Genomic DNA, 20353 nt, shown 5'->3' with positions numbered 1-20353 from the left:
AGGTTGCATCTCTAACTGTTGCCGGTAGGGCATTCCAGAGAATGCAGTGTGGAAACTATATAGATGCTGCGTGGAGGAGGCAGCAGAGACTGTGACAAGCATCAGTCAGACAGATTTGATTTATTCCTTGTCATTCTCCAATGGGCTTCTCCTCTCTCTCTAAATAGCTCGCTGTGAAAATCGCTGAAGCCACTGGTTGCCGTGACTATGTGCAGTGCAAACAGGAAGAAGACGCTTTGAGGGCAGCGAAGAAAAGGAAGAAACAAATAGCTTGGGGGTAAGACGTCCCTGTACTCGTGTTTTGAGTCGGCCATCCCATCTGACATGGTGTCAAGTACAGTTAGGATGCTGAAGTCTCCAGACTTTGAGTCATTAGTCATTCTCAGATGGGAGCTGGCAGTTTGAATGAGTAATCAGTGATGCACTGTTTTTTTTTTTTTCTGTTTCAGGTTTGAGGCAAAAAAGCGTTGGGAAACCAAAAGCAACATGGGCTACATGTGACCAACATGGATGGGAGAAAGATGTTGTATTTTCCCTTAAAGCAGTGGTCCCCAACCACCGGGCCGCAGAAATTTTTTTTATTAATTTTTATTAAAAAAAAAAATAATAATAATAACATTTTTTTTTTATTATTAAATTAACATAAAAAACACAATATACACTTACAATTAGTGCACCAACCACAAAAACCTCCCTTTTTCATGACAAAAACATCCCTTTTTCATGACAAAGAAAAAAAAAAAAAAAAAAAGGACAATTGGATTTGGGATTAAATTGCTACCAAAACACATACAGTGGAACCAGAGGTGGGTAGTAACGCGCTACATTTATTCTGTTTCATATTCTTGAGTAACTTTTGGGATAAGTTGTACTTCTAAGAGTAGTTTTAATGCAACATGCTTTTACTTAAGTATATTTATAGAGAAGAAACGCTACTGTTACTCCGCTCCATTTATCTACATTCAGCTCGCTTCTCGCTACTGATTTTTATCGATCTGTTAATGCACGCTTTGTTTTTTTTGGTTTGTCAGACAGACCTTCAAAGTAGGATCCATCACATGCCTGCGTTTCACCAATCAAATGCAGTACTGGTGACGTTTGACTCCGTTTCACCAATCAAACAGAGCCAGGCAGTCACATGATAAGTGCACACTTTTTTTTCTTTTGTTTTTATAAACCTTTATTTATAAATTTCAACATTTACAAACAGTTGAAAATAATAATCAAAGTAAGTACAAATACAGTACAAAAACTGTACAAAAAAACGCCAGGGGGTTGTAAACTCAAAGTAACTAAAATAGAAATAAAAAATATATAAAACAAAGTGCACAGCCATAGGCTCACTCAATCTCAGTAAATAACTTAAATTTGGAACACAGCATCATCGTTTTCACAGCTTTTCTGGTTGTTAGAGGTAGAGTGTTTTAATGTAGAGTTCTAAATCTTTTTTAAAGGCACAAAAAACAGGTCGGGTATTGAGAAACTTACATTTATGAATATAAAACTTAGCCAATAGTATAATGAGGTTGCAAAGGTAAATTTGATTTTCAAATATTTTTTCAATACAGTGTAAAACCCAATATATATTATTTAATGTATATTATTGTTTTGGTTGCTTAAGAGATATGCCTGGCTCTGAATTTGTTCATTGCTATTTTTATGTTTTTGTGCATTACTTGTTGCCGTCATCATTAAACGAACAGGTTACTCATCAGTTACTCAGCTGTACATGAGTAGTTTTTTCACAAAAAACTTTTTATTTTCACTCATGTAAATATTTGGGTGACTACTCCTTACTTTTACTTGAGTAATACATCTCTAAAGTAACAGTACTCTTACTTGAGTACAATTTTTGGCTACTCGACCCACCTCTGAGTGGAACTTCGATTTATGAACTTATTTGGCTCTTAAACATGGTGCTTATACCGTAAAGTTTGTATTTTGGAGCAGAGTTCCCCATAAGAATCAATGTAAACATGAATTGTTGGTTTTGACCTCTACAAAAGTTCCTATTTAAAAAAATAAAATGCACACTTTGAAGACACTATAATGTATGTATGCATGTATATATATCAAACCAACAAAACAATCAGGTAATGGTTCAATCAATCAAAGTTTACTTGTTCAACCCTTAATCGCAAATGTCTCAAAGGGCTGTACAAGCCACAAGACATGCTCCGCTCAGATGCCACAAGAAAGAACTCAACCCAATGAGAGCAACGAGAAACCTTGGAAGGGACCGCAGAAGATCGGTCTATTTAAAGGCCATAGTATGCAAGAGAGATTAGGGATGGGACTTAAAATGCTTCTACTGAGGTAGCATCTCTAACTGTTAGCGGTAGGGAATTCCAGAGTACTGGAGCCCGAATAGAAAATGCTCTATAGCCCGCTGATTTTTTTTTTGACTCTGGGAATCACTAATAAACCGGAGTTCTTTGAACGCAGGTTTCTTGCCGGGACATATGGTACAATACAATCAGCAAGATAGGCTAGAGCTAGACCGTGTAGTATTTTATACGTAAGTCGTAAAACCTTAAAGTCACATCCTAAGTGCACAAGAAGCCAGTATAGGCGTAATATGATCAAACTCTCTTGTTCTTGTCAAAAGTCTAACAGCCGCATTTTGTACCAACTGTAATTGTTTAATACTGGACATAGGGAGACACAAAAATATCACGTTACGATAATCAAGACTTAACAAACACATGATTAATGATCTCAGCGTTGGTGGTGGACAAATGGGACAGATTTTAGCGATATTACGCTGATGAAAGAAGGCTGTTTTAGTAACACTCAATGTGTGACTCAAATGAGAGAGTTGGGTCGAAGATAATACCCACATTCTTTACCGAGTCGCTTTGTATAATTGTTTGGTTGTCAGATGTTAAGGCGGTATTATTAAATAGGTGTCAGTGTCTAGCAGGACCGATAATCAGCATTTCCGTTTACTTATCGTTAAGATGCAAAAAGTTAGCGTACATCCATAGTTTAATTTCATTTAGACACGCCTCCAGCTGACTACAATCAGGCGTGTTGGTCAGCTTTAGGGGCATGTAGAGTTGGGTGTCATCAGCATAACAGTGAAAGCTAACACAGTTTGCGCAAGATGTCACCTAGCGGCAGCATGTACAAACCCCGTTTCCATATAAATAAATGGGTTGTACTTGTATATGAGTTGGGAAATTGTGTTAGATGTAAATATAAACGGAATACAATGATTTGCAAATCATTTTCAGTCCATTTTCAGTTGAATATACTACAAAGACAACATATTTGATGTTCAAACTGATAAAAAAAATGTTTTATTGCAAACAATCATTAACTTTAGAATTTGATGCCAGCAACACGTGACAAAGAAGTTGGAAAAGGTCGTAATAAATACTGATTAAGTTGAGGAATGCTCATCAAACACTTATTTGGAACACCCCACAGGTGTGCAGGCTAATTGGGAACAGGTGGGTGCCATGATTGGGTATAAAAGCAGCTTCCATGAAATGTTAAGGAATTCACAAACAAGGATGGGGCGAGGGTCACCAATTTGTAAGCAAATTGTCGAACAGTTTTAGAACAACATTTCTCAACGAGCTATTGCAAGGAATTTAGGGATTTTACCATCTATGGTCCGTAAAATCATCAAAAGGTTCAGAAAATCTGGAGAAATCACTGCACGTAAGCGATGATATTATGGACCTTTGACCCCTCAGGCGGTACTGCATCAAACACTGACATCAGTGTGTAAAGGATATCACCACATGGGCTCAGGAACACTTCATAAAACCACTGTCAGTAACTACAGTTGGTTGCTACATTTTCCAAGCAGGGGTGTAATGGGTCCCATTTTTATAGTCTTTGGTCTGACTCAGCCCGGGGTTCGAACTCACAACGGACACTCTAACCACAAAGGTACTGAGCAGGTTTTAGCCTCAGAACTGTCATATAAGTGCCAATATGGTCAGAATTAGAGTGGCCCTTTAATTTAATGAAAGTCATTATTTTTCTCATGGCAAACTGATATGTTTCATATTTTTGGCATAGTTTGAAAGAAATTATCACCACCAAGAGTTGCTGTGTCGGCTGGGAGGGGGGGAAGCCATCTAAAAGCAAAAAAAGGAGATGATGGCACATTCAAATTAATTCCCTGGGCGTCGATTGGAGTCTGCATTGTGTTAGTTTTCCATTACATTTCAGCGATTTGAGCGTTCTGGCCTTCAAATTAAATCTGCTGTACTTTATGGGATGATGCGTTTATTTATTGCTGTAAAGTGGGTTAATCATGAAGGCGCTCCTTTCTTCTCCCGGGGAAGAGAAAGGAAAGATTAGGCCCCTAATGCAATGTACAGGATAATGTGCGATAGGATTTGGGAGAAGAAAATGAAATTTGCCTGCTGTAAACTGTTGTCAGCTAACATAAACTGCAAGTTGAGAGAGCGGCCGCGTGCTGGGAGTGAGGGGGGTTTTGCTGTTGGCCGTCTCCCATGCTGGTAGACATACTATTGTTTCTGTGTCTGAACAACGGGGGAGATTTTCTTGAAGCCTCTACTCGCCGCTCTTTGTGTGATGAGCCCTCTTCAGCATGCGTTAACCGTTCTAAAACTGCGTCTTTGATCTGTTTTTTTTTTTTTGCCTCCAAAGCTTCTTTTAAATGCTGTGAATTCTGAACAAAGATTACTTGTATTCATGTGACTTATGTGTGTCATATATATGTGTGTGTGTACATATATATATATATATATATATATATATATATATATATATATATATATACATATATATATATATATATATATATATATATATATATATATATATATATATATAGGTTATATCATCCCTACATGCCTGTGTTGCAGGTTTCTCAGCTTTCCCTGCTCGTTTGTTCATTTGATAGGTAAATCATAATACAGATAATGAGAAAACAGACGCAATGTACTGCCTTCCTCTTCACCACAATTATATAGGGAATCACAATAACTGAGTAAAAGAAAAAAAAAGGTTAACAACAAAAATAAAAATCACAAAAATACAAAGAAGTGATTTTTATTTTTTATAAAAGATTAAATCCCATGACGAGCAGGTGGCTCTGCGATGAGGTGGCGACTTGTCCAGGGTGTACACGCCTTCCGCCAGAATGCACCTGAGATAGGCTCCAGCACCCCCGCGATACTAAAAGGGACAAGCGGTAGGAAATGGATGGATGAATGGATGACGAGCAGGGAAAACTGCGAAACAGGCTTGCAGGGATGATAAAGCCACTGTTTTTTCCTGACCTAACATGTATTCATATATATATATATATATATATTTTTTTTTTTTTCTGTTCCAAATTTTTGCTTGCTTTGAGGTAATGAGAATTATAATGACTCCACCTTTGTTATTAGCGTTGAACATATTTGGCTATTGTGTCGTGAAGTGATGTGAATTAGCAAAATCTGCATTTTAAGTTTGTGGCCATTTATGATAACACACATTAGTTTTCGAGAACAAAATTATGCACATGCAATTTAACCTTCATGTGAATGTGTGTGTGTGTGTGCGTATGTGTGTGTGTGGGGGGGGGGGATGTCATTTCTGCTAATTAAACTATTAATTATCTCTGTAATGAGACACGAGTCAAAACTCTGTTAAGCACATCAAAGTATAACATGGGATTGCTTCACTTTGATGACTACTATGAAAAATAGAGCTTCACTGAGGAGTGAGGAAAATGAAACATTCCATTAACCAGGAGCAAAGAAGGCCTTCAAAAGTTCTGGATAACTTTGAATTTTACAACTTTTTGACTTAGATACAATTACTGAATAGTTTGTTTCATTTCAAGGACAGCTGGAATGGCATGCAAAATGAAAGCTCTGAAATCAACCAACAATACTTATTGTATACATTGAAAAGGATATCTTGGCAGATTGTGCTTATCTAAGATCAAGGTGAGTTATCTGAGCAGAACATATTTGTTTTTTGTAATCGCAATGCAAAATAGTGTAATATTTATTGAATCTAAACCCACAAAATAGACTTAGACAAAACAATTTTAATCCATAGGGGAATTTGTTTGACACCCAGTCCCTCAATTGTAAAATGATGAATCTCTCAGGAGCCTCTGTTATCTGCTGCCATTCTTACAGGCGCACATCGAAACTTTGTGGTTGGGGTGCAGGCTCAAAAAGTCCACAAAGAACAAGGCAAAAACATACAAAAGCAAACAGGGGAACTGCACTTTTTTGGAATTTTGCCAATCTTTCACAATCATTATGAAAGACATGACGACTGCTGTATTTGTAATGCATTGTAAATATTAAATAATAAATATTAAAATAAATGTCCACTTACAGTGGAGCCAATGAGAGCTCCACTGTTTCGCCAATAAAATCCAATAAATAACCCTTCAAAAAGCACCAAAAATATTCCATTTACATTTCGTGACTTGAATATTAACCAATTATTAGTGATATTAATATTATAAGCGCTAACGCAGACTATTTATAGCGGGGACGTGATCACAAGCTTGTGTTTCTATGTATACATCATCGAGGCTGCTGCTTCCTCGCTTCCCTGCTCCCTGTAAGTTTATTCATAAATCATGCCTCTCACCTGGACAGAAGACGTCAGAGTAGGTATTCGGACAAGTTGGGACGCTGTGGATCTGGAACTGGCGAGAAAGACACGGAAAGCGATTGTTAAAGTTAAAAGTTAAAGTACCAATGATTGTCACATACACGCTAGATGTGGTGAAATTATTCTCTGCATTTGGCCCATCACCATTGATCACCATCTGGGAGGTGAGGGGAGCAGTGGGCAGCAGCGGTGGCCACGCCCGGGAATCATTTTTGGTAATTTAACTCCCAATTCCAACCGTTGATGCTGAGTGCCAAGCAGGGAGGTAATGGTCCCATTTTTATAGTCTTTGGTATGCCCCCCATTCCCTCACCTCGACCCCCAACCATGTTTCTTTGCAAGGATTATGAGAAAATTTTTAATCTAAATGGGAATATCTGAACATCCTAGCAGTCAGCACCCTAATGTCAGCAAATATTGTACAGTAAGTGATGTTTTATTATGTTTGTTGGCTCTCATGAAGTATGCAAGGAGCAGAAATCAGTGAAGAAAAAAAAAAACTAACATTGTGATACGTTTTTGAAATTAATACGCAGGGTATGCTTAAAATGATCACAATGCGTAAATGTAATGTTATTATTAATTGCCTCGGGAAAAGCATTATCCCTGCAGCTATAGCCGCCCTAAACAGCAGGCCCGGTCTACCTTTTCTGACAAGCCTGTAAATGTGTTGTCATGTATGATGTCTTTTTGTTATATTTGTTCGTGATGTGTAATGTCTAAAATGAATTTCCCCAACGGGGACCAATAAATCTAAATCAATCAAAATGTGCTCGTTAATACATTACATATATACTTACATCATATATATAAAACCCTAATGGAGGTATTTGGATGTTTTTTTAGGGGCCCTAGAGGCTAAATTGATTGGCTCCCATAAGCTCCATTGTAAGTGGACATTTGATCAAATGTATTTAATATTTAGAATGCATTTAAAAAAAAAAAATCCATCCATCGTCATGTCTTTCATAATGATTGTGAACGATAGGCAACATTCCAAAAAAAAGTGCAGTTCCCCTTTACGGAACACGACACTAAAGACGACACAGCTGATGCAACACGATTCCACATCAGCGATACTATTTCCACATACAGCAACAAAAGTCAAAAGTAATGAAAAACCATGAATGAGGAAAAATATATAAAAGTAAACATCCATCCATCTTCTTCCGCTTATCCGAGGTCAGGTCGCGGGGGCAACAGCCTAAGCAGGGAAACCCAGACTTCCCTTTCCCCAGCCACATCGTCTAGCTCTTCCCGGGGGATCCTGAGGCGTTCCCAGGCCAGCCGAGAGACATAGTCTTCCCAACGTGTCCTGGGTCTTCCCCGTGGCCTCCTACCGGTTGGACGTGCCCTAAACACCTCCCTAGGGAGGCGTTCGGGTGGCATCCTGACCAGATGCCCGAACCACCTCATCTGGCTCCTCTCGATGTGGGGGAGCAGCGGCTTTACTTTGAGCTCCTACCGGATGGCAGAGCTACTCACCCTATCTCTAAGGGAGAGCCCCGCCACACGGCGGAGGAAACTCATTCGGTCATGACCCAAAGCTCATGACCATAGGTGAGAATGGGAACGTAGATCGACCGGTAAATTGAGAGCTTTGCCTTCCGGCTCAGCTCCTTCTTCACCACAACGGATCGGTACAACGTCCGCATTACTGAAGACGCCGCACCGATCCACCTGTCGATGTCACGATCCGCTCTTCCCCCACTCGTGAACAAGACTCCTAGGTACTTGAACTCCTCCACTTGGGGCAGGGGCTCCTCCCCAACCCGGATATGGCACTCCACCCTTTTCCGGGCGAGAACCATGGACTCGGACTTGGAGGTGCTGATTCTCATTCCGGTCGCTTCACACTCGGCTGCAAACCGATCCAGTGAGAGCTGAAGATCTCGGTCAGATGAAGCCATCAGGACCACATCATCTGCAAAAAGCAGAGACCTAATCCTGCGGTCACCAAACCGGAACCCCTCGACGCCTTGACTGCGCCTAGAAATTCTGTCCATAAAAGTTATGAACAGAATCGGTGACAAAGGACAGCCTTGGCGGAGTCCAACCCTCACTGGAAATGTGTTCGACTTACTGCCGGCAATGCGGACCAAGCTCTGGCACTGATCGTACAGGGAGCGGACCGCCACAATAACACAGTCCGATAAAAGTAAAAGTAAACATATTGCGCACAAAAGACTGTGTCATGCATAGACAACGACAAAACAAAAAACACCATCTTAACACCCACGGTGGCCACTGCAATGTTCCACACCATTGTCTGCTGGGCGTCCAGAGACAGAAGGAGAACCAACAAAGCGACCAAGAGAGCCGGCAATGCTCAAGGCCAAAGTGCGGTTAGCGCGGATAAAAGAAAATCTCTTCAGAGAGACTTAAGTGTCCGACACATGCTCATCCGACCAGGACCCCTCGAAGCCGGCCCTCTGTCCTGCAGGAGAGAGAACGAACAAATGCAAATAAGTATAATATTTATTGATTCTAATACCCTCATGGGATATTTAAAGGCCTACTGAAATGAGATTTTCTTATTTAAACGGGGATAGCATGTCCATTCTATGTGTCATACTTGATCATTTCGTGATATTGCCATATTTTTGCTGAAAGGATTTAGTCGAGAACATCCACGATAAAGTCCGCAACTGTCGGTGCTAAGAGAAATGCCTTGCCTCTACCGGAAGTCGCAGACGATGACGTCGCAAGTGTGGGGGCTCCTCACATTTTCACATTGATTTTCATAAGAGCCTCCAACAAAAAGTGCTATTTGGACCGAGAAAACAACAATTTCCCCATTAATTTGAGCGAGGATGAAAGTTTCGTGTTTGAGGATATTGATAGCGATGGACTAGAAAAACAAAAACCGCGATTGCATTGGGACGGATTCCGATGTTTTTAAACACATTTACAAGGATAATTCTGAAAAATCCCTTATTTTTCTATTGTTTTGCTAGTGTTTTAGTGAGTTTAATATTACCTGATGGTCGGAAGGGTTTGTCCACGGGTGTGTTGACGCCAATGTCTCAGGGAAGTCGACGGCAGCTTCATGGACAGCCCAAGCTCAGGTTTTCTCCGGTAAGAAGCGACTCTTTAACCCCAATTTTCTCACTGAAACCTGCTGGTTGACATTTGGTCTGGATTCATGATCGCTTGACCGCGCTCTGATCCATAGTAAATTTTCATCTCCGGGAATTTTAAACAAGGAATCACTGTGTGTTTGTGTGGCTAAAGGCTAAAGCTTCCCAACACAATCTTTCTAGTGTTAGTTCTCCAATATTATTTTAACAAATTGCAAAAGATTCAGCAACACAGATCTCCAAAATACTGTGTAATTATGCCGTTAAAGCAGACGACATTTAGCTGTTAGTGTGCGTAGCGCTCATACTTCCTGAAAACACGTGACGTCTTGCGAACACGTCATTACACGACGTTTTCAAGACGAAACTCCCGGGAAATTTAAAATTGCAATTGGCATGTGTTGCAATGTTAATATTTCATCATTGATATATAAACTATCAGACTGCGTGGTGGGTAGTAGTGGGTTTCAGTAAGCCTTTAATTTCTTGTAATTATTATTCTTAACACACATTTTTATGTTGCCAACTAAAACCTTTGAAGGGCTTTAACACACTTTAAACGTGGGTTTGCCCTCCACATTCCAATATGATGCTTGTTAGTTGAATGAAGACTCTCAAATTGGCCACAGGTCTAGGTCTATAATGTGCTCTGCACTTGACGATTGGCTGATTACTGGATAACCACTAAGGTTATCCAGGGTAAATCCCACCTAACCTTATCCGTGTCCACACACACACACACACACAATGGTCGTTTAAGACCCGCTGACCCTCAGGTCCACCTGCGGAACGCGACCTTGTGCGCATGCGTCAGTCACCTCAGACATGGAAGTGTTTCCTTACTGTGTTTCAATGTAGCCTATTGCCACATTTCTTTTAACAGTAAACCTTGCTTGCCTCACCATCAGTAGCTGTTAGACTATTGTAGTACTACCATGAATTGATTAACATGGACCCCGACTTAAACAAGTTGAAAAACTTATTGGGGTGTTACCATTTAGTGGTCAATTGTACGGAATATATACTCTACTGTGCAATCTACTAATAAAAGTTTCAATCAATCAATCAATCATGTGAATAACACCGGAGCCATCATGCATGAATCATATCTTTAATGGACGTGTGAAAGTAAACAATGTGATAAAGAACATTTTACAACAACCAACAACAGGACACTGCTTGTGGGCTGAAATTGGTGGTCGTACTTGATGGCCACAACCACTTCATGGCCTCACAATAGTTATGGAGTACAAAACTAGACTATGAGTAATCCCTCGACATACATGGCGGGCAATAACCGACTGTCAGCTTTGCCAGTCCAAATGTATTCGCGGTTTTTCGTAGTCTGTCATTGTCTCTCCTTCGACAAATGGACAAAGTTTTTCACTAAGTAGAATAACAGCTGACCTGGACATTCGAAAGTTCTCTTGCCGTTCCTCTGGCAAAACACACACCTTGAAAAACATATCCCACCAGGCTGAAGTTCTTCCAGGCCTTGTCCAAAACCGTAGCTCAACAGCCTATGTTGCCGTCTGAGATGTGTAGTATCCGAAATAGCTGCAATTGCGGGTTCGTTTCTCTTAAGGTATTATTGTGTGATTTCCACACGGGCATGTCTGAATGACTCGCCTCCATCCTTCTGACGTCACTTCCTGTGGGGCGCGGTCTTTCTGGCGTCACTTCCTCTCTGAACTCAGTTTGTAAACGATCATTCAATCAATCAAACAATCAATCAATCAATCAATGTTTATTTATAAAGTGCTATGTTCAGAGAAGGGAAGGAGGCAACAACCAGGACAGAACTGCGTTCTTTCAAGGTGTATTTTAAACCTTTGATGAATACGTAACATGTGTATGCTACTCCAAGTAAATAAGTGTGACTATGTGTAATATTAATAATGTAAATGTTACCAAGGGTTGTTGTCTGTGAGTGTTGGTTGTAATCTTTCATTGAATCACGAGGGGCAAGACGAAGAGGCAGTTCGTGGACAGCCAAGGGGTAGTGGGGAGGAGCGAGGCAGCGTGGTCTGGGTCCGAGCAGGGAGGTCGTGGATCGAGGAGAGCAGTCAGGAATCCGGTTGGATGTCGAAGGACAAGGCTCATTCACGGAAGGCAGGGGAGTCACTGTGAATACACAAAAGGACATGAACCAGGGATACACAGAGAGAGAGCAAAGCAAAGGCGAGGAAATCACGGGGAAGGGAATGCCAGACGTGATGCTTACGGGAAGGTTTGCGACGTTCTGGCAAAGGTTCCTCGGGTCTGCTGGTCTTTATGCCACTCCCGTTTCATCAAGTTCAAGTGTGTTGATGAATGATTTACTACAGGCTCGTTGCTGCGTGGGTGTGCGGCAGTCAGCACGAGTGGGGACGTGTCTGAGTGCGTTGTCAACAGAGGCGCGTCTTGGCGCGCTGTCAGCAGAGGCGGCCGCAGCTCCAGCCGCCGACGAAACGCGGGTTCGACTCCGCGTCATGACATATAGCCCTAAATCACGGGTGTCTCAAAGGGCTGCACAAGCCACAACAACATCCTCGGCTCAGATCCCACATCAGGGCAAGGAAAAACTCAACCCAATGGGACAATGAGAATCCTCGGAGTGGACCGCAGATGTCGCCTCCGGGCGTTTGGTGCAATGGATGTCGAGCGGATCGAGCATAATATTGTGAGAGTCCAGTCCATAGTGGATCTAACATAATAGTGAGAGTCCATGAGTCCATACAAAGCTAAGAGCCAGAGATTCAAGAAATAGATGGTGCACTTAACCATGTAATGAATTATCCAAGGAGGGGAATCTTAAACAGTTATTTAGTGTGACTGGCATGAAGCTTAGGCTGAATAATTATTCATTTAAGGGGTTATCCGGTTTAGTGTAGACATAGCCAGAATCTCGCTCCGAGTCAGCTGGGATACGTTCAAGTTTGGATGGATGGATGTGACAAGGACCTCGTCAAAGACAATACAGTCAGCCGTTTTGAGTTTTAGGTCACACTTTAGTTGAGTTTTCAATTGTTTCTTAGCTTTTTGTGTAATTTTTCTATGTTTATTTTTGTCTAAAAAAAACGTCACAGGCCAATAAAAAAAACGAGCTGCGAGCCTCAAATGGTACTCAAGCCGCACTTTGAACACACGTGTCTTAGCTGATAAGCCAATACTATTAGAATGATGAAATAAAAATAAAAATAATCCAAATAAAAATGAATCAATTCCAAAAAGTAGCTATACTTGCTACATCATTTAAATTAAGTAAAAAAAAAAAGACACCATTATTTGAATAAATATGCAATTGTATTGTCAGAATGTCATTCAGGAACATGTTTTAAATGTTTTACTTAAATGTACGTCATTTATTTGCTCAACATTCTCCAAACATTTTATTTAAAGTCCAATCTGGAATTATTTTTGAAGTGAAATTTACCAGCGAGCACATCTGTGGGAGTCTCCTCACTCATATTTCCACTGATAGAATAGAATAGAATAGAATAGAATAGAATGGAAAGTACTTTATTGATCCCTGGGGGAAATTGACCTGATCACTGACCTTATAACAGCCTTTTAGGTAAACATTTGCATTTAAGTTGAAGGAGCGTATGTGATCAAAATAAACTGCATGATTAATCTGCGTCAGTGGCGGGCCGTGCGTTTCCCACCTAGGCCTTCAGTGATGTCCTGTGTCCAATGATGACCTCTCGAAATATCATATTTTATGTCACCACATGACCATTGCTGGAGAAATACTATACATCTACGCACTACTGGGCATTAAATCACATAAACAGTATACAAAACGGGTTATTTTCTGGCAAAATTAAAAAAAAAAAAAAATCGTATCTTATGTGGTACTGTCAAAATGAAAATTGCAAAAAACAGATTAAGACTGAAAAAAATTAATATTTGAACTCACAATTTAGAGAACCTATTCGACGCAGTATAAGCCAGTGGTACCCCTCGTCGTCTGCATATTCTAGTGGAAATGGCGGGCGTTCCCCCATTTCATCACCAGAACAGCTGAGCTGGCTTCCAGGGTCGGCCGACATCGTCTCACAATATGTAGTTTTTTTTTAAATATCCTTCTTGAAAATGGCCTTGTAAATATATATCTGCCACCTAATCAAAGTTTTGTTCTCCTTCTCTGTTATCTCAGTCTGGCCACGGCGCAACACTTCCTGCTGAATTCTAAACTTATAAATGGATACTCACTTTGGAGTGACAAGTGAGTATCCAATCACAGTATAGTTAACATCAGGCTACCTCGATAGGCCACCGTCAACAACTTGTGATCTCATTGGCTATCGCAACTGTCTCTCAACTTTATGTGTTCTCAAGTTCATCTACTAACGGTCCCGGTTAATATCCAATCACAGGATGCGTAAATGTCACGTTCAACGCGAAGCCAGCTCGAAGGCCTTACTGACAACAACTCCTCAACCAATAGGCTATTGCAACTGTCTATCAACCAGTGACGTTCGGTGAGGTTCATGGCTGGTGAGGCACTGACGTGCACAGTCAGATTTATAAACATGTGAACCCTAAAGAGTATCTTATTTACCATTTGATTGGCAGCAGTTAACGGGTTATGTTTAAAAGCTCATTCTAGCATTCTTTACACATACAAACTGTAGCACACAAAAAAGCACATTTAATGAATAAAACATTATTATGGTCTTACCTTTACTTATAAATGAAGTCCATGCTCCGCTTCTTCTGAACAAAAGCATCGATAACTTGTTTATAGAAGTATTCCTTATCTTTCTTCGGTTTTAAAAGTCTCTCTGTCTTGATGGAGATCACTGTCCGAAGCAAACCTTTTAGGTACGGCGTTGGTCTTCCTTTAATCATTACCTCCTGCTTCGATTGAAAGTCCAGTTTAGAAAACTGTTTTATTTTAGATATGGATTCAACCATGTTAAAAGAGGACAAAATAAACGATAGCTGCCGCTGCACTTGACTTGCTAACTGTAGCTTGTTGTCACTTCTTCTGCAGCCTAGTATTCGCAAGGACTATCCCTGGGATCACTAGCGCCCTCTACCACCACTGGAGAACAGGTGCCTCACACAGTGTGTCTTCGCAGCCGTTTTATGATTGCCCAGCACAAGAAATACGTTATACACATACAGTTGTTGACAAAATACACTGTACATTATATACCTCAGCTAACTAAACTATGGAAATGTATAATATAATTCATATAGAAATACAGTCTCACTGCACAGCAGGCCAGCAGTTAGCCGAGTCATTGCGCAATCCATGGGGAGGCTCAACTGGCTGCTGACTCACTGCAAGTCTCTTCTCAGTATTTGAACGGCAAATGTGAAAATTCAGCAATTTTGAAAAAAAAATATCTAAAACTGGTGAAGTTAAATGGAAAATAACTTTATAAAGAATAATCACTGGATACATATAACAATTTAATACATTTATTTTCTTTTTAAATTTTTTTCTTTCCACGATGGCACATAAGGCCCCGCCTCACCTGCCTTCCCTGACTGCACGTCACTGGTATCAACTGTATGTGCCCGTTCACTGACAGTGCATATACGCCCGCATTGTTCATTCTGAAGCCTCGGGCATATTTGGTGCAACATAAGCTAGCAGATTTCTGATTGGATACAAACTAAAACTAAAAACAACAGCGCTGGAAGGAACATAATATGACATGAAGAGAATATGAATAATTTTAGATGTTTAGGGAAATTAAATAAAAAAAATATTGTGTCTTTAATTATGATCATGATTTCTGGTTATGTTGGGCACACCACTGATCAGTGTATATACAAGATTTTTTTTTTTTTTTGGGATTAACCACATGAGTTAATTTGTTATTTTTGACAGTACTCATTTATAAATGATTATGTTTTGTTTTGTTGTTTCAGATATTATATCTTCTACATTTTGATGCTAGTACACTCTAATGCACCTATAGATTGACTTGATTATATTATATATCCATCCATCCATCCATTTTCTACCGCATGCCCCTTTTGAGGTCGCGGGGGGTGCTGGAGCCTATGTCAGCTGCATTCAAGCGGAAGGCGGGGTACACCCTGGACAAGTCGCCACCTCATCGCAGGGCCAACACAGATAGACAGACAACATTCACACTCACATTCACACACTAGGGCCAATTTAGTGTTGCCAATCAACCTATATATATGTATATATATATACAAACCCTGTTTCCATATGAGTTGGGAAATTGTGTTATAAACGGAATACAATGATTTGCAAATCATTTTCAACCTATATTCAGTTGAATATACTACAAAGACAACATATTTGATGTTCAAACTGATAAAACATTTTTTTTTTGCACATAATCTTTAACTTTAGAATTTGATGCCAGCAACACGTGACAAATAAGTTGGAAAAGGTGGCAATAAATACTGATTAAGTTGAGGAATGCTCATCAAACACTTATTTGGAACATCCCACAAGTGTGCAGGCTAATTGGGAACAGGTGGGTGCCATGATTGGGTATAAAAGCAGCTTCCATGAAATGTTCAGTAATTCACAAACAAGGATGGGGTGAGGGTCACCAATTTGTAAGCAAATTGTCGAACAGTTTTAGAACAACATTTCTCAACCAGCTATTGCAAGGAATTTAGGGATTTTACCATCTACAGTCTGTAAAATCATCAAAAGGTTCAGAGAAACTGGAGAAATCACTGCACGTAAGCGATGATATTATCGATCCTTTGATTCCCTACTGCATCAAAAACCGACATCAGTATGTAAAGGATATCACCACATGGGCTCAGGAACACTTCATAAAACGACTGTCAGTAACTATAGTTGGTCGCTACATCTGTAGGTGCAAGATAAATCTCTACTATGCAAAGCGAAAGCCATTTATCAACAACAACCAGCAACGCCGCTGGCTTCGCTGGGCCCGAGCTCATCTAAGATGAACTGATGCTAAGTGGAAAAGTGTGAGTCCACATTTCAAATTATATTTGAAAACTGTGGACGTGGTGTGCTCCGTAACAAAGAGGAAAATAACCATCCGGATTGTTATAGGTGCAAAGTTCAAAAACCAGCATCTGTGATGGTATGGAGGTGCATGGGTAACTTACACATCTGTGGAGGCACCATTAATGCTGAAAGGTACATTCAGGTTTTGGAGCAACATATGTGTTCATCCAAGCAACGTTATCATGGACTCCCCTGCTTCTTTCAGCAAAACAATGCCAAGCTACGTGTTACAACAGTGTGCCTTCGTAGTAAAAGATTGTGGGTACTTTCTTAGCCCACCTGCAGTCCAGACATGTCTCCCATCGAAAATGTGTGGCGCATTATGAAGCGTAAAATATGACAACAAGACCCTGGAATGTTGAACAAATTAAGCTGTACATCAAGCAAGAATGGTAAAAAATTCCACTTTCAAAGCTTCAACAATTAGTTTCCTCAGTTCCCAAACGTTTATTGTGTGTTGTTTAAAGAAAAGATGATGTAACACAGTGGTGAACATGCCCTTTCCCAACTACTTTGGAACGTGTTGCAGCCATGAAATTCTAAGTTAATTATCATTTGCAAAAAAAAAATAAAGTTTGAACATCAAATACCTTGTCTTTGTAGTGCATTCAATTGAATATGGGTTGAAAAGGATTTGCAAGTCATTGTATTCCGTTTATATTTACATCTAACACAATTTCCCAACTCATATGGAAACGTGGTTTGTATATACATATACAACAATAGCTTTTATTGGTTTGAATTCAAATCATGTTGACTTATTTTATTCATCAAACATAAAAGGACAAGTCAACAAACGAAAGTCATGTATGTACTGCATGTTTGTATGTATGTATATGTATTAAACAGCATAGCTATAATGCGAAACAATTGGTTGTCAGCGAACATGACTAGCGCTGATCCAAGAACAGCGTGCCGCCCTATCCATAGCATCTCACTTTATTAATCTCTTTGAACAGAAGATAACGCCTTGAGCAGAGATGATTCTGCTTTTAAGCTGGAAAATCCACTTTCCCCCCTTGTCATGTGGAGGAACTGTTTTCAATAGTCTGTAACTGGAGGCCAATCTTAGCCCCTGACCTGGGCTCATTTGTTGGGATACACTGAGACAAATTCCTTGGGCATACATCGAACATCTGTGAGGAAAATTGTTTGTTGTGCGGCGAGGAGGAAAAAGAAAACAACAACAATCCCATTAAATGGTTTCGAGGCTGCTGCGGTATGAAAGGGGAACATATGTCTGCGATAATAAGACATCAGCGCTATCGCTTGCTGCTATCAGCAGGTAGAATAGGATTACCTCAAAGGGAAGATCTCCAAGATACTGATGCTTCTTTAAACACCTCACACAATGTGGAGGATCACACATGCAAGTGGGAAGTGTTTGTGGATTCTTTAACTTTCTGACAAAACGCTTTGTTCAAGTGTGTAGAAAATATACGACCCCTGGAAAATATGGAATCACCATATTTGGAAGATGTTCATTAAGTTGTTTAATTTTGTCGAAAAAAGCAGATGACAGAAGTGACACAAAACTATAGTCATTTAAAATGGCAGCTTTTGGGCTTTAAGAAACACAAACATTATTCAAGAAAACAAATTGCGGAAGTTAGTGACAGTTTATTTTTTAGATCAAGCAGAGTGAAACAATTATGGAACTAACTAGCAAAAAAAAACCACCACATTGAATTGAATTGAAGTATTTTTTTTTTCAAACCGGCACAGTACAGCACTACATTTTTTTTTAATTTTGGCAAGGTTCTTGAGGGTGCCTGGGGAGTCTGTGGTGGACTCTCCTATTTCTGGGGCTGAGGTTGCTGAGGTAGTTAAAAAGCTCCTCGGTGTCAAGGCCCTAGGGGTGGATGAGATCCTCCCGGAGTTCCTTAAGGCTCTGGATGCTGTGGGTCTGTCTTGGTTGACAAGACTCTGCAGCATCGCGTGGACATCGGGGGCGGTACCTCTGGATTGGCAGACCGGGGTGGTGGTTCCTCTCTTTAAGAAGGGGGACCGGAGGGTGTGTTTCAACTATCGTGGGATCACACTCCTCAGCCTTCCCGGTAAGGTTTATTCAGGTGTACTGGAGAGGAAACTACGACCTCTATGGCCCCTGCCATGGGTGGTGAGCCCATTGGAGGGGGGACCCACGTTGCCTCTTCGGGCTGTGCCCGGCCGGGCCCCATGGGTACAGGCCCGGCCACCAGGCGCCCTCCATCGTGCCCCAACTCCGGGCCTGGCTCCAGAGGGGGGCCCCGGTGACTCGCGTCCGGGCGGGGGATATCTGGGTCCTTTGTTTTTACTTTTCATAGAGGTTTTCAAGCTGCTCTTTGTCTGGTCCCTCACCTAGGACCAGTTTGCCTTGGGAGACCCTACCAGGGGGCTTAAAGCCCCTGGACAACATAGCTCCTAGGATCATTGGGACACGCAAACTCCTCTATCACGGTAAGGTGGCAGCTCAGAGAGGAGTTATTCGGGGTATCGGACTGTCTTATTGTGGCAGTCCGATCCCTGTACGATTAGTGTCAGAGCTTAGTCCGCATTGCTGGCAGTAAGTCGGACACGTTTCCAGTGAGGGTTGGACTCCGCCAAGGCTGCCCTTTGTCACCGATTCTGTTCATAACTTTTATCACCTTGCCCAATAGAGATTCGCCATTCATTACTAAATATGACTTTCGTCATCTTTAGTCCACGATTGCTATTCCTAAACCCAGGGGTGTAGAAAAGTGTTGTCACTGAGGGCGACATCACAATAATGGCTGCCCTCAGATGGCCACTTGTAACCTTGAATATTTCATGAATATAAATGTATAGGGATTCACCTCATGGTATTATTATATAAATGCATATGCATTTTATCATTATATTAGTTTTACATACACTATAAAACAAATCTTTAGATATTTCAGTAAAAAACTGGCAGCCAAGTTTCAGTGTTTTTTTACAGCATTTTACTGTAAATTGAAAAAAAAGGTGCTACAGTATAGTTGTTGTTAAAGTAACATTTTGGCAACTGAGCTGACACTTTTTTATTGTAAAATCTATTCAGTTTTCCGTTTCAGTCTATTTTGGACATGCATAAAGTACAATTACAATGTAATTAATCACATATTTCCAGTTGTTTCATTACAGCAGGTTTTAATTGATTGATTGATTGAAACTTTTATTAGTAGATTGCACAGTACAGTATATATTCCATACAATTGACCACTAAATGGTAACACCCAATAAGTTTTTCAACTTGTTTAAGTTGGGGTCCACGTTAATCAATTCATGGTAAAGGTCTGAAAAGGAGAGCTTATTTAATCCTACTCTTTTTCATATCATGGCAGGTTTATCCCATGTCTTTGTTCTCTGTAACAGAACACAACATAATTAAATAATAAATAAATACATATACCTTAAGTAGGTAGACAAATATTAAATACAAAAACTTAATGCAAACTAGATGTTTATCATGAACGTTCATCTTTGTACTTTGTGAACACTTGTAGTTTGAAAAGTCTCTTGAACTAAATAATATTAGGGCTTTGTTTAGTTTATTTGCTTTATTTATTCCATAATTTAATTCCACATACAGATATGCAACAGGTCTTAAGTATTGTAAGTGCATAGACATGTTTTGAATTAGATTTTTCTCTAAGGCTCCATTTCTTCTCTTTTGTTGAGAAGAATTGTTGTAAATTCTTAGGTAGCA

General features: G+C 40.2%; 1 protein-coding gene across 1 annotated transcript in view; it reads left to right on the top strand.

Annotated features, from left to right (window-relative positions):
* fam204a (family with sequence similarity 204 member A) overlaps positions 1-2044 on the top strand; it is a 39786-nt gene extending 37742 nt beyond the window's left edge. Inside the window, exons 6-7 of the mRNA XM_061910787.1 lie at positions 168-277; positions 450-2044. Of these exons, the coding sequence (XP_061766771.1) occupies positions 168-277; positions 450-501 (162 nt within the window). The 3' untranslated portion in view covers positions 502-2044. The remainder of the gene's footprint in view (positions 1-167; positions 278-449) is intronic.
* The last annotated feature ends 18309 nt before the right edge of the window (positions 2045-20353 follow it).

Source organism: Nerophis ophidion, linkage group LG09 (genome assembly GCF_033978795.1).
Source record: "Nerophis ophidion isolate RoL-2023_Sa linkage group LG09, RoL_Noph_v1.0, whole genome shotgun sequence".
Taxonomy (NCBI): domain Eukaryota; kingdom Metazoa; phylum Chordata; class Actinopteri; order Syngnathiformes; family Syngnathidae; genus Nerophis; species Nerophis ophidion.
This window is presented reverse-complemented; position numbering and strand designations above follow the sequence as displayed.